General features: G+C 40.9%; 1 protein-coding gene across 1 annotated transcript in view; it reads right to left on the bottom strand.

Annotated features, from left to right (window-relative positions):
- The window catches only part of EMB2775 (ATPase family associated with various cellular activities (AAA)), a 42,194-nt gene extending 24,110 nt beyond the window's left edge, over positions 1 to 18,084 (bottom strand). The window contains exons 1-3 of the mRNA XM_087677783.1: positions 17,785 to 18,084; positions 17,582 to 17,692; positions 17,449 to 17,481 (exon numbers count right to left, since the gene is read on the bottom strand). Of these exons, the coding sequence (XP_087533909.1) occupies positions 17,449 to 17,481; positions 17,582 to 17,692; positions 17,785 to 17,868 (228 nt within the window). The 5' untranslated portion in view covers positions 17,869 to 18,084. The remainder of the gene's footprint in view (positions 1 to 17,448; positions 17,482 to 17,581; positions 17,693 to 17,784) is intronic.
- Between the last annotated feature and the right edge of the window lie 9,418 nt (positions 18,085 to 27,502).

Here is a 27,502-nt window from a genome sequence, read left to right as displayed (position 1 = left end):
GTAAAAGAAGCCTGCATTATTATCCCACTTTGATATTTTGTAATGTAGTAAGATAGTGAAAATAGCATATGTCATGTGGACAGACAGTGGTGAACCGTCTTGCTTCAAGGAAGCAATGGACAGACAGAACAGCAAGAAATGGTATAAAGCCATGCTGTCAGAGATGGAATCTCTTGACAAGAATGGCACTTGGACTTGGTGCAGTTGCCTAAAGGGCAAAAAGCCCTTCCATGCAAATGGGTTTACAAGATGAAGGTCACTTCTGGTTCCTCACCAAAGTACAAAGCAAGATTGGTTGCAAAGGAGTACAAGCAAGAGCATGGAATTGACTTTGATGAGATTTTCTCTCCTGTAGTCAAGATGACTACATTGAGAACCATTTTGGGCTTGGTTGTAGTTGAGGATATAGAGCTCATACAGATGGATGTAAAGACTGCGTTACATGGTGATCTGCATGAAGACATATATATGCAGCAGCCTGAAGGATTTATTGAACAAGGGAAAGAAAAAATTGTATGTAAACTCAAAAGGAGTTTGTATGGGCTAAAACAAGCACCAAGAGAATGGTATCATAAGTTTGATACATTCATACAGTCTCAAGGCTTTCATAGAAGTCAAGTGGATCACTGCTTGTACACCAAGAAGGCAACAGATGGCAGCCTGATTATCTTGGTTTTGTATGTTGATGACATGTTAATTGCTGACAAGGATACTCAGGCCTTGGATTCATTGAAGCAAGGTCTTCATGGCAGCTTTGACATGAAGAATCTTAGTGATGCAAATCACATTCTTGGCATGCGAATACTCAGAGATAGATCGAAAGGCTTACTCTATCTATCTCAGCAGGAGTATATCTCCAAAGTTTTGCAGCGTTTCAATATGGAGGGGGGGAAAACAATTGGGGTTCCATTGCCTCCATATGTGAAACTTAGTGCAGAGGACAGCCCTACATCCGATGATGAGAAGACTGAAATGGCCAAGATACCATATGCTTCAGCTGTTGGCAGTTCGATGTGTGCTATGGTTGCTACACGTCCTGACATTGCCTTTGCAGTGGGAGTGGTTAGCAGATACATGGGAACCCCTAGCAAGAACCATTGGGATGTAGTGAAAGGTATTATGAGATACCTCAAAGGCAGAAAGGAGTTGTGCATCTGCTTTGGAAAGCAGAAGACATCTGTTGTTGGCTTTACGGATGCAAACTATACTGGTCATGTGGACTGCAGGAAGTCCACTTCTCGGTATATGTTTATTTTCACAGGAGGAGCAGTCTCTTGGATCTCCAAGCTACAAAAGTGTGTTGCATTGTCTACTATAGAGGCAGAGTATGTGGCTGCCACTGAGGCATCGAGGAGGCTTTATGGCTTTCACATCTGGCGGGACTTGGCATCACAGAGTTACATGTTCTCCATTGTGATAGTTAGAGTGCTATCATGCTAGCACGGAATCCTGTCTTTCATGCAAACACAAAGCACATACAAGTGAAGTACCACTTCATTAGAGATGTACTTGACAACAAGAGCATTGAGCTTGTCAAAGTGCATACAGATGATAACCCTGCAAACCTTCTCACGAAGGGCCTTCCAACAGAGCAGTTTGCTCATTGCCGCGACAGATCATGTGAGTTGGATTGATATATGTATTTCAGCTTTGTACATACCTCAACTTAGCTGATTCTTTTCTCCTCTTCAGGCACATTGCCTTTAGGTGGGTTGTTGGGAATAAAGGCCTCGTGTCTTTTAAATATGCTCGGGCGTGAACACACCCTTAGCACTTGTACTTACACATATATATCTATCTAAAAACCTAAAGGCTCTCATCATTGTACCTAAAAACGTGCTCACTCTCTACTTTGCTCGCTCTCACTCTCTCCATCTCTCACCGCGAGTAACGGCAGTCTATCTCGATCTCCCTGCCTATCCGGTCCTTACACCCCCATCAGTGCAAGGGGACCGAATGCAAAATCCGCTTTGATTTTCCACCATGACAATAAATGTCTTAAAGCAAGAGAAGACTTCCAATGGATTTGGTCCGCATAGGACCACAACCATCACCGTGAAGGAGATGAAATATAGATGGCAAATGAGCATAAATATCCTTGGGAAAGGAAAATTGATGCATCTTACCAAGTAAACAACCTTCACAAATGTGAATTGATAGCAAATGAATTTTGAAAGATCTTTAACCATATCCTCTAACTAGAGCTTCATCAATGCACAATAGTTAATTTGACCAAGTCTTTGATACCATGTGTATCATAAAAAGACTCCTTTGCTAATAAGGCACCGTCAATAGGATTTTCAGCAAGTTGCTGATCATAAGTATCAAGACAATAAAGACCTTTAGTGAGGGTGTCTGTCAAGACAATGGAAGAAGAAACTTGATCATCATATACCGTACATCGGGGGCCGTCAAAAATGACGCAAAACCCCCAAGTTGCAATGGCTGAAATGGGAATAAGATTCTTCTTAATGCCGGGCACATAGAGAACATCATGCAATGAGAAAGGAGTGCCCAAGAAGGAGACAACTTGCACATGTGCAATGCCTTTAACTACAAAAGAGGCATTGTTAGCACACATAACTATATTCCCTTTAGGTACATCAGAGAGAGATGAAAATAATGTTCGGTAAGAGGTGATGTGCTTAGATGCACCGCTGTCAAAATACTAAGTAGAAGCCGCATCAATAATAAAAAACAAGCATAATGGAATAGAAGGATTATACTCACACTGAATGAAAAAAGTATAATCCTTAAACTAAGAATAGTTCGCAGTCTCATGTGTAAGAGCAAGACCAGATTCCTTCTTCTTCTTCTCTAATGCAATGCCCTCACAACATTCAATGATGTCGTGCCCTATCTTTCAGCAATAATTACACCTCTTAGATTTGTTGATTGTACCCTTGGAAAATTTCAAAGAGGATAGTCCAACATGGAAGGGTGTCTTCAATGTAGAAGGGGTGGAAAAAGAAGTATGACTAGCATGAAAGTTTGCTAATTTTTTACCAGCAATCTTGTCTTTTATCTTTGGTTTGGGTTTTCCACGATGATGAGTGAAAAAGACCTATTTTGTCGCCATGGTAGCACTGCGGTTGAGTTAGCTTTGTTCTTCTTGCAACAAAAGAAACACGAGCTGATAGAAACTATAGGTAACTTGGTTACCCATAGTTACCAACCACAAGGTGGCAGCAAAACCTTGATGACTCCAGTAGACCATTAAGAGTGATGGAAGCAAGATGACTATTAGGGACTTCTTCATCAATGTTTAATAACTACTCAATAAAATCTTTGATGCCAATGAGATAGGCATCCATGTTACCTCCTTCCAATGAGAACATCTTCTAGTTACTTTCATAGGATAGCAAAGCGTGCTTCATTGTACACTTGATATAATGATGCAAGCTTTTGCCATGCATCCTTGGATGTCTTACATGATTGGATGCGTGGCATGATGGCTCTCTTCACGAATAAAGCAATGAGGGCATACGCTTGGGTATCACAGCCATCCCATCGAATTTGGTCTCTCTTGAGTGGGAGATGTTGTCAAAGAAGATGATTTGGCATTATGAGAGCCAACTTGCAATGTGGAGACTGCACATGGTGCCAATGTCGAAGAAGCCAGCCTTTGCTCAATGCCATTCACAATATACCATAGATTCTTAGCGACAAAAACATGTCGCATCATGTAAGCCCGCATTGGGTAATTGGCGCCATCAAGCTTGTCGTTGGTGCCAAGCATGCCTAACAAATCATTATTATTGCTGGCCATGAGTGGAAATCAGCAATAAAATGATATTTTCCAAATGAAGAGAGAGAAAACATATGCCTGAATAATAATAAATCACTGATAGAAGAGATATTGTCCGCCTCAATGAAGTCAAATAATACGAAGAATAATAGTTTTTTTCTTGCTATTTTTTTGCTGAGGAGAGAAAAATATGCAAAAATAGTTATTTTCAAACATAAAATATTACCTCATCAAGGGAATAATCAGCAATATGCTGAAATCATATATTAATGGCTGAAAGTGCTCCAATAATGCAGATAGCAACACTTCAATGTTGGAAAAAAAACAAGACCAGCAACCAAATAATATGATTTTGGAGCACATCAAGGGCTAAGAGAATGAATTGAGGCAAAAGCCCCAAATTTTGGGTGCCTCGGTGGTGGAATGGGACAAAAGCCTCGAATTTGACTTGAAAAATGAAGAGAAATTGAAGAAATTTGATAAAAAATTTACCCAAATGTTATCGAATGTCACGACTCCATGTGAATTAAGCCTTGATATAGATGAATTTCAGAAAAGCCCCAGATTTTATGAAGAAATTGGGATAAAATTGAGCTCAATGTGTTGAAAAGCCCCAAATTTTATCTAGAAATTGAAGAGAATTCGAAGACTTTTGTGAAATTCTTACCCAAACGATGCCAAATATCATGCCTAATAATGAATTAGACCACAATGTCAGTGAAGAATGCCAAATTCTTGAAAAGCCTCAAATTTGGTAGCAAATTTTGACCAATTTGATGAAAAGCCCTAAATTTGGGATGCCCGACAACTATTTTCTTCAATTCAATGATGACTTTGTGGAGATTGATGGAAAGCCCCAAAATGCCCAGTGTGGATTGGAGCTAAATTGGAAGACTTCTGAAAAAACCACAAATTTTGGCCCAATTGTGCTTGAGAGGGGACAATACGTGAACTCGGCATTCTAGTTAGAATTAAAAGAATGCATAAATAATGTATATGTTTAAAGTTTTTGAAGCTTTTGAATACAATTTGATGTGTTGAGTCGGATGAAGACAAATGCATTGATGTGGCAACAAGACAAGCGACATCTATCGAACACAGGACAAAAAGGCATATAAGGTCAGCAACTTCGGGCAGTGTACAAGTCATCGCACTCGTGTCAACAAACAAGAAGAGGTGAGGTAGACTAGCATGGTGGTTGGTCGACGGCAAGTTGACATGACCAACATAGCAACAAGGACAAGGTTATCAATAGTATGCAAGCAACAATTCAGAACAAGTTTGTAAGAGTTGGATGACGGCAAGTGTCACGAGGACATGAAATTTTGAGATGCTCTAATCTTGCCGATAACATTTGATTAAGATATTAATCAAATGTACAAGGTTGTTTAGCACATGTGACGCACATGGCACTTATTTCATAGTAACAAGCCAAGGGACCCCAAGGATGCAATGGGTGCCAAAGGCAAAAGTTGTGATAAGTTATGTCTAATAGGTATTAGGTCGTACTCAATATCAGATTTGGGCCTAGACCAATTTATTAGCTACTAATGTCAACAGTGACATTAGGAACTAGGCACTAATTACTAAATTAATGTCATTCTAAGAATCAATAACTACTTAAGGATACTTAAAAGACAGATTGGCTTAGTCAATTTAATTATTGGTTGGTGAATTTGAATTTTTTGAGCACTAGAATAATTATTAAATTGATTTTCAAAATTAATATTCCGAAAACTAATTTAATAAGCTGAATAATGTTGAAAAATGAAAATAGAAAATTGCCAATTGGCAAAACTTGCCCATACAAGTGGAAAAAACGTTTTTAGGGGCCGGTAAAAGTCTATTTCTAGCCATTTAAGAGAGAAAGAGACTATTGAAGAGCAAGGAGAGGCTGTTGATATGATTTGCAGCCACCATGGATCAGTCCTACAGTATGTGACATCAGTTCAAAGCCCTCCAAGAGCAGGTTACAATAGCCCGAGGTCCTTCTGGTGCAAATAACAACATATAGGAGCTTCTTATAGTCCTAGGCTATAGGTGGCAGCTTCCATGGCTGTTTGAGCAAGGCAACAGCAGTTTTTTAGTGTTTCTCGCAATGAAACTCTAAAATTTCTCTTTACAACATCCTCTCTCATTCCCCAACCATCTCTCAAGTTATCTCGGCATTTTCCAACAGTTTGAGCCATCAAAGGGAGAGATTTCAGTCAATCTCTACTGTAAACCCTAATTTACATCAAAAATTAGGCTTTTGACGACTGCCTTGGGATGCCTGCTCAAAATTGAGGGCCTAGGACTTGAATTCCAACAGCTGAAATTGAGGAATTTCAAGGAGATTCAAGAGGCCAGCAAACCAATATTAGATTTAAGGCTGAATTTGTCTTTCAAGTAGCAAGGTAAAGATCAAAATCACCAACTAAACAAAGGGGCAAATCGGTTTGGAGACTTGCTAGTCAGTTTTGATAGCAAGAGGCACTTGGATTAGCAAAGGAGATCAGAGAATCTTTGTTGTACTCCATCCATTTGCAATAGAAGTTAAAGATATACCACAAGGGACACCAATTTTTGGGCCAACAAGCTGTCCAATGTCCAAGATTGTATGGAAAAGAGTGCATTTCAGTTTTGTGAATTTGTTAATTCCTGTAATTAAGTGTTTAATTAGGTTATTTACCAACCTATCGAAAAAGAAAAGTTGATTTCATGGTTCTGTCACTGGGATATCATTTATTCCCTCGAATTGGTGGGCTTGAGGCACCTAATTGAAGGTCAAAAGCTTTGCTTTAGTGCTGAAATTGTATTCAACTGAGTATTACAGCAATAATGTCTTCAAATAGTGAGATGGGATCGAGCAAGAATGATACCTCTCCATCTGAAAATTCACAAAGTGTTGGGAAAAATGCAATGCCTAATCTTGGACAATGCAAGCAACATGGATGGCAAGCTGAAAATATTGGCTTAGACCAAATTATGGGTCCTTCTAGGCCTTTTAGAAGCTGATGATCGCAAGGAGAAAGAGAAAGTTGATTACCAATTTAAGATCATTTGAGAGCAGCAGCTGAAAATTTTATGCAATTGGCAAATGATCCTCAGTTCAGATGCTTTTTCAACCCCTTAAAGGAGGGCAGCAAAGGCAACAAGAGAAAATCGTCTTCAAGAGCTTCAGGACAACAAGATATTCCAAATGTGGGTAGTGAGCATAACCAAATGGTGCCAGTGGGGCAATCGATACATATGCAAGGCCGGCTTGGAAGTGCCAATCCAATGCTTTTTGTATAGCAAGGCATGCATGCAATGATGGGGCAACCAAGGTCCTTTAGTGGTGGCACTAGTTTCCATGCTATGATGGGGCAACCAAGGTCCTTTAGTAGTGGCACTAGTTTCCATGCTATGGTGGGTCAAGGACCACATATGAAGATGTATGACACAACTCCTTATGGTATGCAACAACCAATGTGTGCTGTGCAAGGCCCAATGTATCCAAGAATGGCTGGTAATATGCATAACCCCATGTATAGCAATGTTGGCATGATGCTGGGGCGCAATGCATATATGCAGCCCACTATGTTTGGGACTCATTGTATTAATGTTGGTCATGCAAATGCTCTACAAAGTGTTGGTCATGAGGAAAATTGCTACTAGTAATGCATACAATGTACGGTAAAATATATCTTGATATGACCGGTAGTATGCAAATTCTCATGCACGATCACATTGCAATGGTCAAAAGTATGCAAACAAGAATGTTTCCTAATGCATTTAGTGCTCCTAGCGTGTCAATTACATGAGGGGCTAGTCAAGTGGATGCAATGTTGCATACTAGTTGAGTTGAAATTGCAACAATGTGAAAATTGCTACTAGTAATGCATGCAATATACGGCAAAATATATCTTGGTATGACCGGTAGTATGCAAATTCTCATGCACGGTCACATTGCAATGGTCAAAAGTATGCAAATAAGAATGTTTCCTAATGCATTTAGTCCTCCTAGCATGTAATTACATGAGGGGCTGGGAAGAAAGGCCTACAACCTAGTGGAGGTTTCGAGGCAAGTAAAGTTAGAGACAAAGTTTCCGTATGCTTTTTGGTGAACCTTCAACATTGTTTCACTAATAGATGCAAAGTGGATATAAGAGGATGACTTAGCAAACCATTCCCTAGTTGTTGCAACTTTACCAAGATGCCTTCCACTTAGAGCCAACTTTGAGCTCAGTCGAGTTCAACAAAGTAGGGGTCCGGAGTATCACCTAATGCTCAAGGGGGAGGTAGTGTTGAGCTAAAACATGCATTACTTGCTGATTAGCCTCTTAAACAACCCCAAAACACACTAAAAAATGCTCTTTAAGAGTAAAACCCTAAAACACGGAGTGGTTCGAGAGAGTTCAATGGAAACCCTAAAACGAGGAGTGGTTCAAGAGAGTTCAGTGGAAACCCTAATTTTTGGGATGCCCTTCCACATCTATAAATAGACAGGCTACCCCCATTCAGCCATCATTTCATCTGTGCAAGTTTCTCACTCCACGTGAAGATTTCAACCATCAACCTCCTCCCGCGTGGCTGTCCAGCCCTCGAGACTGATGCTACTCCATCCATGTTCGCTCCTACTATTGGCACCTTCATCCATGCTGACGTGAACTACTAGCAACATCATCTGCTGCGATCTGATCATCCAGTCACCATCAACCTCCTCCCGCGTGGCTGTCCAGCCCTCGAGACTGATGCTACTCCATCCGTGTTTGCTCCTACTATTGGCACCTTCATCCATGCTAACGTGAACTGCTAGCAACATCATCTGCTGCGATCTGATCATCCAGTCATCGCCAACCACATCAGACATTGTTTCAGCCTGCTGTTTACAGCAAACTGTGCACAGTTTCCAGCCTCTGATCGGTGGTACACTGCTGCGTTTACCAGTTTCCAGCCTCCAAACTGCTGTGTTTTGGTGACCAGCTTGTTGCCATTCACTATTCAACACTTCTACACTCCAACTAGTGGTCACAGACTTGGGATCTATCTCTGGTGGACGTCACACTTTGACATTGTTCTGCCCTTGAGCACACTGTACACTCTTACATTCATTTACATCATTCATTTACTTCAGAGATGTGTTCTCTCTCTCCCTTCTTCTATTTATGTTTGATTTTCTGTGTTTGAGTTTTGAGTTTTGCGTTTAAGGTTTGAGTTTTGAGTTCTGCGTTCAGGGTTTGAGTTTTCCCCTCTGTGTCTGTGTCTATCTCTATGTGTTTCTATCGCGGTCATACACTCTGTGTATCCTCAGTGCAAACCCTGGCAGTTTTCTTCACATGGTATTAGAGCCAGTGCTCTTGTAAAGAGTGTCATGCAGATATTGTGGAGAGCTAGTCTTTGTGCAAGGCTCACAATACGACTCGTAATCAAATCACAATGTCCCAGACACCTTCTTCTCCAATTCCTATGATGTCTTATCAGGCTTCTCCATCATTGGAGGCCCTAAGATGGCATTATGGACTTAATGAGAAGGACGAGACTCTACCTTCATCAGATTTCACTAACATGACAAAGGACTTTGAGGAGTACTATCGCAACAAGTAAGGTGATGTTTGCACCCCTCCTACCAGTTTTGCTACCACATTCGGACCGGTTGGTGAGGCTGGCCACCTCTCCGATCATGGAGGACATATGACATTCGAAACGTCTAGCAATCCACCTTCATCATCTTAGCCAGATCCTCTTCTTTTGAGGTACAGGATCCAGATGGCTTTGCGTATGTGAACTTCAATAGAGGGGGCTCACGAAGCAAACGAAAGTACATATGCAGCTTCTGTTTCATTTGAGCGTATCACACACACTTTTCACTTTCCTCCCATCCCACCCTCTTCTATATCACACCTTGATCACCTCTCATCATCTTTCCAAAACCTTGGATTACACTCCACATCTGCATCACACACCCTAGGGGTTGGATCTTCCATCTCCGCTCCTAGCACCTTTTCATTCACCCCATTCTCTACCTCTTTGCACCATGGTACTTCGTTAGGGGGAATGCCACCCTTTAACACAGTGTCTCTCACCTTTCAGCAAAGGAGCACACCCATAACTCCTGGGTGGTCAACTGTGATGGGCATCCCCCTCACTATCCCCATCTTCACATCTCACACGACCACTCATACGCAGGGGTTTCCATCCTCAGCTTATGGTGTGTCTTCACACTCTCCTTGGGTTACACCTACGTAGGGATTTCCATCTTCTACTCCTCGTGTTCCCATCCCATCTCCTTGGATTCCTCATGTGGCTACCATGCCCATACCTAGTCAGTCCATCCCTACCTATGGATCCACCTTGCACACTATCCACATGCCTGGTGGGCACTCTGGGGCCCATTCCCAAGTGTACTACACTCCCCCATCCTACCCACACTACACTTTTTCACACTATCTATCTCCGAGCACTACCACTCCTATTGCAACGGCCAAGAATGCCTTCACAGACAAGACACATTTTAACGGATCGAATTTCACCACTTGGTCTAATTTCATGCAACAAGTGCTTGAGTCTCAGGGTCTTTGGGACCTCATCATTGGTCTAGAGTCTATGCTAGATCCTCGACTAGCTCACCCTGACTACATCTATCAATGGAGAGTCCGCAATGCCACAGCCAATGTTGAGCTGATGCAAGGATTGCTTCCTGAGTTTCACTCTCAGTTGTAGCACTTCCCACTCGCGTCAGAGTGTTGGAGTCATCTTCTCGACTGCTATGCGGCTCGTGATCGTACTCGATGCATCAATCAACTTTGAGCTTCAAGAGTTCTCTATTAAGGAAGGGGATGATCTGAAAGTCAAGCTGGCTGAATATCAAACGGTTACTTGCCGAGTTCGCCACTACTAGCTCTCCAAAGTCAAATGACGATCAAGTTACATTCTTCTTGAATAAGTTGCCCGAAAAGTACTTCAATTTCATTCAACACATCATCTCCCAACCTAGATTGCCAACATTCTACGAGTTAAGAGTGCCAGTTCTTGCGTTACACAAGGCTGCATGATCAAGTCCACAAGAGATCCTCATCACAACCTTATTCAGAGCAAAGGGGATTGGTTGCCTATTCTTCGGGAGGGAAAACCACCGGTGACAAGAACTCGCCGGATGCGAAGGCAAGCCAATCAAAGGGTGACTCCTCTTCCCAGATGGAACCAAAGAATCTAGACCTATCTGGCAGCAACTCCCTAAGAAAAACTGGTTTTGCACACACTGCCAAAGAGCAGGCCATGTGGACGAGGCGTGTCACTCAGAGGCCCAAGGTCTTCCATCTAAAAAACCTCTACAAACCACTACGACTGCACAGTACAATGGGGCTACGCCTTCTGATCTTGCTTCATCTGCTCCTTCAGCATCCGCCGTTACTGCTGGACATGTGGCTCGAGTACAGCCTCAACAACCCATCTCTTTCACTACCCCTGAGGAATTGGTTGATTGGTCTGCAGATTCTGATCTCGTTGCACTTCATGCATCTATCTCACCTTCCTCCCCACCTTGTCAAGCGTTCCCTTGGCAACGCCCTGCTACTAGACGTACACGATGATGACCACCTTCTTAGACTAGCATGTCTCTAAGTCCTTTCGGATACCCTAGGTTAGTCTAACATTCATTTTTCACACTCTTAGAGTCAGGCCCATAGAATTCATTGTCCTTCGCTTTTTCATTCTTTTGTCTTCTGCTGCATTTACTCACACATTCATTGCATTTATTTCGAGTTAGATTTTCTTTCTGTTATGTTTTGCTTTGGAGCATCTCATCACTAACCTCTGTGTTTGCAAATTCTCATCTCTTTTGCAAGGTTTTGTCTTTCAATGTAGGGCTAACTTGCAGATTGCTTTGGTCCAATCCAAGCTAGAGACGTGGGGATGCGCACCGTTTCTTTCATAGTTTCATCAATATAGGAGTGCTTGCTCTTCTTCCAGCATGGCAGTTTCTCCTCCCGAGGCGGATCGTGCAGCATCTCTCTCGATGCTATCATGGTGGTGACTTCTACCTTGCTCTTCTAGTGGGGTGCTTCATCCACTTCATCTTCTTTCATTCCTTATGGTTCTCGGCACCATATAACAACCGACATCACGCTCTTCCTTCTTCAGCATCTACATCCAGGTTGAGAGCGGGATTCCTACCCTCCTTGGTATTCTACAGGCTTCAACACTTTGTCTTCGACATCAGCTTCTCCCCCTTGTTGTACCTTACCCTTTGCATTGCATGATTTAATCATCTCTGTACTAGGGCGCTTGGGCAAGTGAACAATTTTCCCACGAGGGACACTGTCCAAGTGGCACCTACTACATGAGCATTCTTCAGCATGTAGCATACTTTGCATCTCATTATGCAGAGCACCACTTGAGCGGATCCTAGGCTGTTTCCACCAGCGGTAGATGTCACCACACCGCCATCCTCCTTCATCACATGGATACCTCATCACCTATTTTTCCTCCTCATCGACACCCTAAGTGGATAGATTAGCTTGTATTGTTTTGTGATGTGTTGGGTGTACCCTATCTACTCCCATCTTCTGGGTCACTATTACTCAATCGATCGCATCCCATTAAATTTACCTCACTTATTCACCAAAAAAAAAAAGTTCCATGTAGTTCCATCCGCCTTTGTAGGGCTTGGTAGGCCACTAGGCAGCCGACATGCACCCTTTGTCCGATGCCCTGTCCTCTCTAGGGTGACTACTTGGATTCCCTTGGGAAGATAACCATCGCCTTTGTAGTCTTGGTAGGCCACTGGGCAGTCAACGTACACCCCTGGCTACTTTGGGATGGAACGCCTTGGGATCAATAAACATCACAGTGGTTGGCCTAACCTTTTGGCTCAGTTTTGGGCCTGAGAGAGCGTGTTGAGCTAAAACATGCATTACTTGCTGATTACCTTTTAAACACCCCTAAAATACACTAAAAAATGCTCTTTTAGAGTAAAGCCCTAAAACAGAAAGCGGTTCGAGAGAGTTCAATGGAAACCCTAATTTTTGGGGCGCCCTTCCACATCTATAAATAGACTGGCTGCCCCCATTCAGCCATCATTCCGTCTATGCAAGTTTCTCACTCCACGTGCAGATTTCAACCATCAACCTCCTCCCACGTGGCTGTCCAGATCTCAAGACTGCTGCCACTCCATCCATGTTTACCCTACTGCTAGCACCTTCATCCATGCTGACGTCAGCTATACTGGCGACATCATCATCTGCTACGATCCGATCATCCAGTCATCGTCAGCCACATCAAACACTGTTTCAGCCTGCTGTTTATAGCAGATTGTGCACAATTTCCAGCCTCTGATCGATGGTACACTGCTGCATTTGCCAATTTCCAGCCTTCAAACTACTGCATTTTGGTGACAAGCCTGCTGCCATTCACTATTTAGCACTCCCACACTCCGACTGGTGGTCACAGACTTGGGATCCGTCTCCGGTTGATGTCACACTCCGACATTGCTCTACCCTTGAGCACACTGTACACTCTTACATTCATTTACAACATTCATTCACTTCAGAGTTGTATTCTCTCTCTCCCTTCTTCTGTTTGTGTTTGAGTTTTTGTGTTTGAGTTTTGAGTTTTGCGTTTAGGGTCTGAGTTTTGAGTTTTGCGTTCAGGGTTTAAGTTTTGCCCTCTATGTCTGTGTCTGTCTCTCTGTGTTTATGTCGTGTCGTACACTCTGTGTGCCCTCAATGCAAACCCTGGCAGTTTTCTTCACAGTAACACTTCCACTCCTCCAGTTGTGAACAATTTTTGTATGTAGTGGATCTCGAATGTATTCAGCATGCATCCAACATACTGTGTTGATAGTATGTATGCCATGAGGTTACTACTCAATGTATTGGTCACTATGAGATGTATGCAAATGAGCATGGTTGTTACTGCAGCTTTAAAACTATACTTTTGCATCAGTTTGGAATAAGTTTATGTCTAGTCAAGCATGAGTTTTTCCCTCGGTTTTAAAATCAAGTTCTGGTCAATTTCAATGCAATTGTTGATCAGTTTGAGAGCTGTTTATGGTCACTTTTGGGATCACTTTTGCATCAAATGCTGATTAATTTTTTCAATCACTTTGTGATCAATTCGGGGTCATATTTGTAGCAATTTGTGATCAGTTCTCAAATCCACAAATGATAAGTTCATCATCAGATTGTGCTCAATTTTTAATGGTTTATAGCTGGCTCCATGGATAGCAACATGTGAGTAAATGCCATTGAGAGTTTTAGCCATGGTTTATGCTGAGAATATGCCTTACTGTGGTTGTAAAGTCAAAATAATTGAGAAACATGAGTTATGGATGTATCCAATGGGTTTCTAATAGCAATTCTAGACTATTTTTCAAATTTATATCATGTTTATGCTGGTTGAAAATTTTTAATAAGTTTGGGGCATATGGCATGGTTAGACAACAGTGGCCAATGTTGTGACTGTGATGCCTTATGAAAAATTCAATACAATATGCATTTTCTTTAGCACAATGTAGTGCAATCAAGGACAATTGCAAGGATTTCAAGGGGGAGATCTATCATGGAGACATGAAATTTTGAGATGCTATAATCTTGCCGATAACATTTGATTAAGATATTAATCAAATGTGCAAGGTTATTCAGCACATGTGATACATATGGCACTTATTTCATGTTAACAAGCCAAGGACCCTGCAGATGCAGTGGGTACCAAAGGCAAAAGTTGTAATAAGTTATATCTCACAGATACAACACGGTACCCGGTGTCATATTTGGGCCTAGACTAATTTATTGGCCACTAATATCAATGGTAACATTAGAGACTAGGCATTAATTAATTAATTAATTAATTAATGCCAATCTAAGGGTCAATAACTACTCAAGGATACTTGAAAAACAAATTAGCCTAGCCAATTTAATTATTGATTGATAAATTTGATTTTCTAAGCACTAGAATAATTATTAAATGGATTTTTAAAATTAAAAAATAATATTCTGAAATTTAATTTAATAAACTGAATAATATTGAAAAATAAAATTAAAAGTTTACCACTTGGCAAAACTTGCCCATGCAAGTGGAAAAAACGTTTTTAGGGGCCGGTGAAAGTCTATTTCTAGCCATTGTGAAAGAGAAAGAGACTATTGAAGAGCAAGGAGAAACTGTTGATGTGATTTGCAACCACCAGAAGGGTTCAATCCTACAGCATGTGACATTAGTTTGGAGCCCTCCAAAAGCACGTGACAATAGCCCAAGGTCCTTCTAGTGCAGATAACATATAGAAGAGAGTAGCAATCGTTCTAGTGATCCTAATCTGTAGTTAACAGCTTCTATGGCTGTTTGAGAAAGGCAACAACAATTTTTTAGTGTTTTTCATTATGAAACTCTAAAATTTTTTTCTATGACATTCTTTCTCATCCTCCAACCACCTCTCAAGTTATCTCGGTATTTTCCAATAGTTTGAGCCATCAAAGAAAGAGATTTCGATCAATCTCTACTATTAACCCTAATTTACAACAAAAAAAAGGATTTTAACAACCGCCTCAAGATGCATGCTCAAAATTGAGGGCCTAGGACTTGGATTCAAGCAACTGAAATTGAGAAATTTCAGGGTAATTCAAGAGGCCAACAAGTCAATATTAGATGTGCAATAGAATTTGTCTTTCAAAGAGCAAGGTGAAGACCAATCACCAAGCAAACCAAGAGGCAAATTGGTTTAGAGACTTGCTGGTCAATTTTGATAGCAAAAAACACTTGGATTAGCAAAGGAGGCCAAAGGATCTTTGTTGTACTCCATCCATTTGGAATAAAAGTTAAAAAAATACAAGGTGACAACTAGAAGAACTTACTTTGGAGATACAACGAAGAAGAGCTAAATAGGCACGGGCATCATCAGTATCCCATGTGAGCATAGTTTCTTTATCGATTGCACTAAACAGAGTTCGTACGATGCAATGTACACAAGCTGATCACAACCAAAAAAAAAAAGTTGAAATTACAAAAATCTGCAAGAAACCAATCAAAAGATGTCGCCCAGCATTGTACCAACAGCAGATGCGGAAAGCACAGGTAATTTATGAAAAGACTATAGTCGCCCAACAATTCAAGAGCCGTTTGGGGTAGCAAGAGGGAAACAAACTGCAAACACGGATGGGGAAGTGCAAAATGCAAGCTGGCAACACATAAGATGCTGTAAATGCAAATGTGGAGGGCTGGGAACAACAGAATTTTCAGTAGAAAGGGGTCACCTAATCAGTAGGAGATAGAGGAGGACTTGTAATCAACAAAACATAGTAGCAGGAGCATAAATCCAAAAATTTAATACCATGTTAAAAGTGGATGCAGCAATGAAAGCATAAACAAATGTTGAAATAAATTGTTGAACACAAGATAGAAGCGAAAACACATAATAACATTGGCTGCCCCACAAGCCATTGCCCTTGCATCGGCTCCATTTTTGTCCATGGCAATTGCAATCCATGCCGTCAACTTGGCCGTCCACTACAAAACACTAAATGGGATGCCACATTTGTCCCTATCTATAGAGAATTTTATTGCATTTGTCATACTTTTCAAAACTAAAGTCATTTATTTTTTATAATTTCCAATTAATGTTTTTTGGGCTATTTGAAGAAGAACGAAATAGGGATTGATGCACAATGATTATTGATTAGTGCAAACCCTCGTATTAGTGGTTCAACATCTACTTCCTAATGATCTAAGTTAGAGACAGTGGATCTTCAAAGAAGTTGTAGGCAGCTCATCGTGTTGTTTTAGGAATTATGGATCGCAAGACTAACCAAGGAATACTCATTTTGCATGTAACCTCACTTTCCAATCTTGAGAACGGGATGTGGTGACACTTGTTTGCAACCTCACACCTGCAAATGTAAGTGCGGAATATGCAGTGCCAAGGGCAGAGTCAAATGACAGCAAGAACTGTAAGGTTGAGTGTATGTACACTCATGCAGATGCTGAAAAGAGCAGCTAGCCAACACTTGATGTCCAACTCCAATAAAGCTGAGTATGTTGTAAAATTGTGTTGCCTGTAGCCAATGGTCAAAGCAGCATAAACTGCATTTGGGGGAGTAGAAGCTGCAATTTGGGGCAGCTGATGGCTGTGTTTAGCAGCAGAAACGTGGCAGCAGGGGGACTCCAGTTGCAGCAGAGTAGCTCTTAACATCAGCACAAAACAGGCCGCATTTTGATGGCAACAACAAGATGCACACCTGGAGCAGTAATAGTGATCACCAGGAGCTGTCGAAGGGCAGCAGACATGCATGTGGCTCTTCCACTATACACCTGATGATGTTTGTGGAGTCCAGTAAAAGTCAGGCCATGTGCTGCATCGGCCCAGTCAAGCCATGATTACATGTGCATACTTTGTTGTAAGCACGTTAGAAGTAAGAAGACACGTTCAGTGATCATGCCCTGCATTCATGTGGTGCATTATTGGGTGCCTTCACCAATGGCTGATTACAAAACTGGAAAACCCAAAGAAAATGGATCCAAATCCTACCTCTTCCATTTTTTCATTGGTTGGGAAACCCATTTTTAATGAGCTCTGCTCTGCTTGGTTTATTATAATAAGTCCTCGCTCTTTCAATAGGCAGAAAGAATAAGTAATTTAGTTAAAATGATGCAACGGGGACCAAGGAAAGAAGCAGAGAAGAAGCAAAACTCCCCGGCACAGCCCTTACATCAAAGAACAAGCAATTTCAAATGTAAGACAGAGAATTTACCTCAATTTTCCAAGGTTTATTCTCCACTTTGACCTGCAACAGCATTGGTAACAAAATTTGCATAATCAGCGATTAGAATGAAAATTTGGAGGCAATATGACATGTTTTAGAGAGAAAAACTGCCTGCAGTTACCTTCTCTGCACCTGCACCGTACATTTCGCGAAGCAGAGCCATTATGAGGGTCTTTTTTCCTGCGCCTGAGGGTCCGTAGAACAGAAGGTGGGGGCAATCGCCTTGTGCTATCTGGATGGAATACAATTAGGGCGGAGAGGCGTGAGCCTGAGCACAGAGACTTAGATTTTCATGTGGTGGGATAGGATGGGAGGCTCACTCACCAGGTTCTTGAGGCGCTGCGCCTCCTCCTTGTGGACCATCACCTTGTCCAGGGTGTGGGGCCGGTACTTGTCTACCCAGAGCATGGTGAACCTCCTCTATCAACTTCCCTGTGTTGTTCTTTCCTCGTCTATCTGTGTATCTGCGTGTACAAGTCTGAGTATCTGTGTGCGCGCGTGTGTATATGTGTGAGAGAGACAACTGTGCACTGCAATGGCGGGAGAGTTCTCCACTGGACCCGCCCAAAGCAAGGTGCCCAAAGGTACCAACGGGCAGCAGCCCAGCCAGCCAATAACCTTCCGAGCAACGGCCGGCAAGGGTGTAAGCTCGGGTTGAGGCCGGTTACACACCAAAAAAGGGACGCCCACTTTGTACGCTTTGACCAATTAAAACACTTATTTAAAGGTTGGCATCCGCGATCCTTTACACAATAGAGAGGACATGACCTGTTGTTTACCTACTAAACAGGTGAACTCCCCGCCCACTTTTGGATGGGGAGTCTCCAGTGCCCACTTTGTAAAGTGGCGGACAAGGGTGTACTTTTTGCATTTGCAACCAATCAAAAGATTTATAAGTTTATTCTTTTTTATTTTTTTACAAATTGTGTCCCTTTGGTGTGTAAAGGTATGACGCCCATGTTCATGCCCAATTTCAAAAAGTGCATGCCACACTCTGGGCGGGGGTAGGTCGTCCATTACTTGGTGTGTAAGCAGCCTGAGACTCGTCGCTCCAGGCGTCCACCCAACTGAAGCTGATTGTCCTCCTTCAATTTCACACAAGACAAATAATTACAAATTCAAAAAGTATAGTTACCTCAACTCTCATGTTGGGATTGGAGCAACAACACGAGCATTCAAGTGGATGGCCAGTGGCACAAATGCAACCAACACAATTTGTAATTTCAAATCATAGGCATTGAAAGAAATCGGACAAGAACTTTACACACAAACAATCAAAAGTGGATGGCCAGTGGCACAAATGCAACCAACACAATTTGTAATTTCGAATCATAGGCATGGAAAGAAATCGGACAAGAACTTTACACACAAACAATCAAAAATTTAAATCACCTTTTGTGACATTATTCCCATGCAGATATGGACACAACCCATTCAAACAAGCGTGAATAGACCCTAAGTCTTGTGATTGGGCACTCTAAGGTGCTTTTACCCACAAGGATGCAAAAGATTGGGATGAAGCCGAATAGACATTTCAAAGTTGATGCATTAGAAAAAAAGGTGTCCAAAGACAAGGTGGGGACATCTTAATAGAAAAGTCGACGATAGGGTAAAAGACCCATATTAGTCACACCTAGCATGTCCTCGTTTGCATGAAAGGCTATGGCAACGATTCTTCAATGTTAAAGTATCGATACAAGCAAAATGCAAGGATGAATGCTCCAAATAAATTTCATTGCTTGCAATGGTTTGAAGTACCACATCAACATGATGCAATCTACGCCCATGTAAAAAATATGGCCCATAAAGCAAGGCAAACCCCTTTCCTCCTTCATTATCACACTCGAACCAATATATTTATATCTCAAGGAGGAACACCAAACTACCACCCTAATAAGTTCGAACTACTATTCTAGTGATATTGTGATGTAATTGGCCCCTCCAGTCTCCCAAAATGCAAACCTTTTAGAGGTTGTTAAGGTATTGGTACTATTACCCTATTTATATTATTTATAAGCATTGGCCTTTAAGATGATGCTTTGCAATTACATCTACTTAACTACTATTGAAGTTCTTGGCATGCTACCACGTTACAAGTGATACTTGTTTGCTTTTTCTTTTTAAGAAGAGAGAGAGAGAGAGAGAGAGAGAGAGAGAGAGAGAGTAGGAAGCAACGGTGGAGCTGCCCCACTTGAAGGTGGTTGCGTAAAAGGAAACATCAAGGGGTTCTAGAGGAACCACTATCCAGTAATTGCAAATAAAAGTGGGGGTCTATAGATTGGGGGAGGTTGGTCCATGCTATGATGAAAATCCACCTTGGTAGGGGCCTCCAATTCCCCTTAGATATGGGGTTGATATTCTTGAAAGCACTCTTGAAGAAGAAGCTTCCGAGTTAGGTGACTTCAAATTACAACCTAAAGCACCAACTATCTTAGTAGAGCTTCACTTTAATACTCCAAGGCAATGATCCTCAAGCCTTCATCTAACATTGTCTATTGAAGGTCTGCCATCCCACTTCAGTTTGAGAGTCTCTAGACCTATTTTAGTTGGTTTACAATAATTTGTAAACCAAGCAGCATAACTAAATTTCATAAACTCTTACAATAAGAGGAAATAGAGACCCTAGCCATCATTGCGCCTTGCTAGTCATTGATGAGGGCTAATCATGCAATAGCCATCTCAACCCCCCCAAGTGTGCACATGTTAATCAAGGAGTGAAAATTTGGGAGTGAAAGGTGTGTTGGGAGCGTCTTCCATCCTATTCAATCTTATCAACATCATTGAAACCTCAATCACACATGAAGACAAGGCAACCATATCAACATAAAGCCCAAACATAACCAAATTAGGGTTCAACTCTAGTGAGTCCCCAATGCAAATCCAACATTTGCTAACACAATACGATGAGAAAATGAGAATAGTACATGTGGATAGATTAACACATGAGATAATAACAAATATGAAAGAAAGGAGGCTAGTAATGGATCTATTGCAGTGAGTCATCGAGTTCATACTAGTGCAAAGAGTCGATAAGCAAAGGAGAGTGGCTGAACTAAATCGAGTCTAGCCTTGATGTTTACCAAAAGACTAGAACAAGAGCAAATGTTGATAGAGAAAGAGACCTTGAGGTAGAGCTCACACCGGTGACCAAGCAATTGCTAAATAATTTGAGTAATGAGCGAAGTAGCACTACATTAGCCACCTCAATCCTAGCTAGATTAGGAATAGCACCCAACACTAAGAGCCAAGTGAAATTTCCTATTGTCATGAAACAAGTTGAGAATATAGAAAGTACACCCTAATCCATGACCTCACACCTGCACGAATTGTGGAAGGTTTGGGTGCTAGGCCATGCATTATAGACTATCTAGGAGGCTGCTACATATTCTTAGCCTTGTTCTCAACCATCCTATTCGATTTGAACAGACAACTCAGCCCCATAGAAGAGGAGCTTTGGTAGCACTACTAGCAACCAATGAACAAAGACTTGCAACAACTAGGGCAAATATTAATGTGACAAGAATGCCTAGACCACTTGGATCTAAACATTACTTATCCACCTAGTGATGCCCTCATGCATTTTGTGGAAGAGCCACTAGTAGGAGAACCATACGTGAATCCTTGCATCACTTATGATGAAGAAGGATATCCAATCTTAATAAAAATTAGGTGAGTCCTAGCTATGGCTTTGGGAATGAGACCAAGTTGAAGCATGGGAGGAGATAAACTCTCACCTATTAGACTTATGGCCACCCCATACACATTTCGTCGAGATGCCCAAAGAATCAACAAGCAAATAATGACAAATCTAACCTAAGATGTCCAAATTGTGATGTTATACATGTGTATGTCGATTGCCCTAGATGGAAGCCCTCCACTAGCTCAACAATTATGTCATCAGCATTGCTTGGACTCTTTAGTATCGAAATACACAATGATGATGCCACCTTAAATTCCTTGAATGCTATGATTAGAGTCCAATAGAAACAAGCTAGCATTTTAGTGCCTGGACCTAGTAACTTGGACACCTCATCCATAGGAAATAGGAATTGAAAGAAAAAAAAGAAAAGAGTTGAGGCAAAACTTATGCTCAAAACTAACAATGCCACAATGATGAAAAAGGGGAAGCAAGTTTTCAATATGGAGGTAGAAACATCTACTCCAAAAATGAAGGAGAAGGGAAGCACAAAGATTGATGAATAGCCTAGTCTAAAGCAACATCTAGACATTGTAGGTAGAAATCTAGTGAGCTTTGCTAGTTAACAACTCACCGATACCGAAATAATTACCCTACCATCGAGAGGGAAGGATTGATGATGGTCTTTGCCACAAATAAATTTTGCCATTATTTATAAGCAACACCATTTGCTTTTTTTCGTAGATCAATAGATGTTATTGTACCTTGTAAGTAAACCATGTGCTATAGGCATAACAAGTGGTTACTGCTCCTACTTAAAATTGATTTCTTCATGGTTGTAAGCAAAGAAAAATGGCAATACATGGCAGATCATTTATCTGGAATACATAATGGATAACCTATGATGAATGATATTGCGGATAACCTCCTAGATGCATACATATTTAGCTTATCAAGAGAAGATGACCTATTTAAAGCAAACCTTACCTATATTGGGTTGGTGATATTGTCGATATACTAGAAAAATGGATACCTAATCACCCAATTGAAAAGTCTTAGCTTCCCCATCTCATAATCAAAGCATAACCCTATGAACTTATTACTAGGCAATTGTACCAATCAGGCCAAGACAACTTTTTGAGATGATGCGTCTATGAGCATGAGATGCCTAAAGTTTTAGTTGAAGTGTATGTAGGAATTACAAGAGGTCACTTTGATAGAGATTCTACTACTTGCAATATCATAGAGTCTCAATTATGGTGGCCTATCCTCTTCACAATGACTCTAAGTTTGTGAAACACTATGATGAATGTCAACAAACGAAGGTGTTAGTAAGGAAATACAATATGAAACTTATGCCTATAATAGTACGCCAATGTTTTGAAAAGTGGGGAATAGACTTTGTTAGACCTATAAGTCTTGTAGCCTAGTATTTTACAAGCTATGTATATTATTAGTGCCATTGATTACTTGATTGAGTCGAGAATCTAGACTTTGTTAGACCCATAAGTCTTGTAGCCTAGTATTTTACAAGCCATGTATATTATTAGTGCCAGTGATTACTTAATTAAGTCGAGTATCTAGAGCCATGCAAAATAATGATGTAGGAACTACAACAAAATTCTTATGGGAGTTGTAATCTCTTGATTTTGTTGTCCCATCGAGATTGTGAGCGACCGTGGCAAGAATTTCATTAATGAAGTAGTCACGCACATGCAATCTACTTCTATGATTATCCACAAGAAATCTCCCCCTACTACCCACGTGATTGATCAAACTAAAGTAACAAACAAGATCCTGATCAATATGTTAACCAAGATAGTATCAGCTTCTCGAAGCAATTGGGATAATAAACTTATGGAAGCATTGTGGGCATATATCATACAGCCTACAAGACTGCAACTAGACAAACTCCATTTTAACTAACATGAAACACTAACGCCATCATGCTCATTGAATTCTTTATCCCAAGCTTAAGAGTGGTTGTGCACGAGAGATAGGAAGGCAAGAAGCTTTGACCAACCACTGAGTGAGCTAGAATGATTATTTGAAACTAGACCACTAGCAACACATGCTCTCATTTGCAAGAATGCTCAATGAAAGGCATGGTTTCAAACACATGGCTCCAAAAATGTGACCCAATGTTGTTTTATTTTATTAAGGGCCATAAAAAGGAACTAAAGTTTAGGGGCCTAGGTCCTTTCCGTGTGTAGTCAATTAGTAGAACTAGCAATGTGGAACTCAAAACACTTGACGGTGAAGGCATAGGTTTTTTCAACGACAATCAAATCAAAAGATATTACCCACTACACAAACGACCTATGGCACTGCCACCAATTGCCATAAATGTTGTCAAAGCCATTGAGCTCAACCTTGAAGATAAGAAATTAATACTCATCGCTTATCTTAGGGTCAAGTTGATAGTAAGGAAATTGCACGCAATCAATGCCTTGGTTAATGAAGATATTGACTATAATGTCACGACATATGACAATTGGATGAGCATTGGGAAACCTCCACTAATTTTAACTACTACAAAGGTGAATCCATACAAGGCACTCCTTATGATTGTTGGAAAAGTGCCAAATAATATTGAGCATCAAGGTTAAATGTCTACCCATCATCTTCTATCTGCTACCTCATATAGAAGAAGTTGGAAATGAGATAATATTGGGGCCCCCGTTTAAATGATAAACCAAGTGTGTGGCTCATTTTGAAACGCAATGCATTCACTTGGAGCTACCCAACATAAAGATAATTATAACTTTTAGGAAGGGCACACTTCTTTCCTCAACAAAAGCAACACCATCGACATCTTCAACTTCATTCAATACACCCCCTAAGGAGGGGGGTGATATCCTCCCCAATAAGTTGGTAAAAATATAAATAGCCCAAGGCATGTGATTGATCCGGATATCTAGGCCAAATATAACGCACCAAAAAGGGATTCCCAAGGCATCATATAAACAATACATGGGAATTGAGTCATTCTAATGTGAGTTTGTTGGGGTGTTTTGGTTGTGGAATGTGATATCTTTAGTAGTGTGTGCTAGGTGCTACACCTCAACTAGTTTATAGAAGAAAGGAAGCACATTTGTCAATTGACTTCACAAAGAACCATTGCTCTAAACTCCATAAAGAGGGTTGCAAGGAGGCACATATTTCCCTCCCACCAAGTTTGAACTGCCATGTTATTACATCATGTACCACTAACTATGTGTTGAGTAGTTGAAGAAATAAAGACTTGAAGAGAAATAAGAATATGAAAGCCACAAAAGTTTTTGAAATTATTAGGCCTTGGAAAATAAATCAATTGCTGTAAACAAGGACCAAGCTTCCTTTAGTGCAAATTGTAATGAATTCTAGTAGCACTTAGCATAGGAATATGGAATTGTGTGCATGCATAGAGGGAAGATTGGTCATTGGCCCAAAAAGTAGGTTGGATGTCCAAGGGGGTTGGGAAAACCCTAACCCTAAAAAGTTATATAAAATTTATTGTTCTCATTTTCTTGATTTCCACGAGAGAGAGAGAGAGAGAGAGAGAGAGAGAGAGAGAGAGAGAGAGAGAGAGAGAGAGGGGGGGGGGGAGCTTGGGAGAGGAAGTGTGTGAGAGTGAGGGACCAAGGATGAAGCCTCCACCCAACCTCCACCTCTTCTCTTAAGTACTCTCTTATACCTATCATCATGCTCCTACCTTGCATGCAAAGGGCGTAGAGGGTGAGAAGGGAGAGTGGGTGCATATGTGGGTTGTGGAGCCTTCCAAGAGCTACCTTCATTCTTGAAGGAGGGCCAAAGGAGCTCACTATAATGGTTTTGGACTTCTTACCATGTGTAAGATGCTAGGTGAAGGTTACCCACAGATTTCATGCATGGAAGCTCATGAAATAACAGGAGTGTGTCCAATGGTCCTAAGATATTGAACATGTGTTTCCCAACATTTTGGTTACGTTGTATCGGTACCAAGGACACATTGACCATGAAGTTACATGCGTGTTGTGCATTATGGAATAGGAGGGATGCATAAGTGCCTACTTCAAAACTCGAGCACTTAGTTAGAGCTTTGCATTTTTTAGATCAATTAGAGTTTATTTGATAGGAGGATTGAGCTTTTGTTGCATGGAATAACATGAATTATTTGTCTTTATACTTCTATTTCACTTATTTTATTTATTAAAAAAAAGTTACAATCGATTGGGGTGGCCTTATCTTGGAATTTGTGGTTTTAATTAATTTTGTTATGGTGCTTTGTTTAGGTTTAAGGAGAAAAGACGAAGAAAATAAACAAGTAGGAGAAGAAAGAAGAAGAAGAATGACCCTCCCCCCCCGCCCCCCGCCCCAAAAAAAAAAGAGAGGATAATGAAAGAAGTAGAAGGGAGAAAATAAAATGATGAAGAAGAAAAAGGAGAAGAAAGGAAGAAGAAAGAAGGAAGGAAAGAAAAGGAAGAAGGAGAAGAAGAACAAAAAAAAGAAGAGAACAAAAGAAAGAAAAAAGAAAAAAAGAATACTCGCGAGATGCTAGGTATTGGATTTCCCCCCTTCCGTACTGTGCCCCCTCAGCACTATGTGCCACGGGGTGGGGGGAGTTGGGATCGACGGTGGAGGGCGGCCCTGGACCATGGGGAGGATTTGGGTCGTTGCTTATTGACCAAAAGTAAACCCCGCCAAAAAATTGGAACTCTTACCAAAATTGGATGTCGACCCTTTAAAGGGGGGCCTTAGCGGGCCATCATTGCCCTTTCGTTGGGTAGGCTCCAGCACTATGCGATTTATGGTTGTGCCATCGCCACGTCTCAACATCGTCGCATAGCCATCGCCTAGATAGGGTTTTGCTTGCCCTGTCACCATGACCTCTAGCCTAATAACTCTTTCATTCTAGCTAAATAAGAAGGAGAAGAAGAGGCATATTCAGGCTATAGGCTTGTCACATTTAAAAAGATGAGGCCAGCGTGGAGGAAGAAAGCAAAGGAGGAGAGAGAGAACAGGGAGACAGAGGGGATTGTTGGCCCTTGATGGATGATCGTGCTGCCTCAACAGCGCAGCCTCGACAATGGAGAGAGAAGAGGTGCAACGCAGAAGGCAATCCCTCAAAGGCCATCCCTGAGCGCATCAAAGGTATCTTAGATGATTGTGCATAGATGATCACTTTGAAGGTGTCAATTTCATCGATGCCCATGTATGTCTTAATTGCAATGCATGTATTAATCAACATTGTTAAGAGAAGCCCATGGATGTAATAATATAGCCCATATTTTTTTTATGTGGCCCATGCATGTAACGATGCAACCTATTCACAACCCTTCAATGTTAGTGTTGAGGCCCATCAATGTCTCGATGATTGTGGTTGTTCATAGTTTGGCCCTCCTTAATTTTGTTGCATAAATTATCAGATATGTAATTGGTACGACGAAAGATATAATATCTGATGTGTAATTGGTATGAGTATCCATTTGATAAACTTATCTAATATGTAATTGGTTTAGGGTTAAATTATATGATATGTAATTGGTAACATATGTTGTAGAAATTATCTGATATATAATTATCCAATATGTTGTAGAAATTACCTGATATGTAATTGGTACAAGTATCCGTACGATGAAAGGCATAATATGCATAAGAGCATATGCACAATGAAAGTCATACACATGATATGCAAGAATGTTAAACTTTGTATATGCATACCAATTTCATCACACATAAGGCATCAGGCTATGCATGTGTACTTTTAGATGCACATGTATCATGGCAATGCATTGATGCATATATAACATGACAATGCATTAGCAATCATAAGAAAACCATGTAGACTTAGGTGATCATCCTATTTAGACCAATCAAAATGGATACTTTCAATTGTTTTCAAGGCATGAAATATCTCATAAAATCAGGGATCTTGACAAGCAACAATAAAACTAAGATCTCTTTGTATCTTTGTTTGGTGATTTATGACGCAAAAAATGGAAAACATATCACTAAAACCATCAAAGCATCTTGACAACATCTTACGAAACTCTGGATTGGCTTGACATTTTGTAAATGATATTGTGCATTCTTAGCTAGGACAACTAATTGTGTAATATGATCAACTAAACCTTCATGCATCTCACTTGGAAACAAGAGTCTATTTAAAAGTTTGAAGAGAGCACACGTGAACAAGATTCGAATTTAGTAAATAAATTCATTTTCCAAGTTGTATAGAGGTATGCGTAGGATATTGAGCACCTTTATCTTCGAACATGTATTTGCATTTCAAGTTGGATCGTGGTGTGTACACTAAGTTTGTAGCTTGTGTGTCGAAGCTTCACGTAGACATTGACAGTCGCTTGATAGTTGCATTGGTGAGTGCAAAAGAGGTGAGTACTAGGACCATGAATTTATATGCCACGTAAGTAAGGGTTTAGGCAT

This window comes from Lygodium microphyllum, chromosome 5, assembly GCF_053477565.2.
Source record: "Lygodium microphyllum isolate KBCC chromosome 5, Lygodium_microphyllum_v1.1.10, whole genome shotgun sequence".
In the NCBI taxonomy this organism is placed as follows: Eukaryota; Viridiplantae; Streptophyta; class Polypodiopsida; order Schizaeales; family Lygodiaceae; genus Lygodium; species Lygodium microphyllum.
Note: the sequence above shows the minus strand (reverse complement) of the source record. Positions and strands in the feature narration are given on the sequence as shown.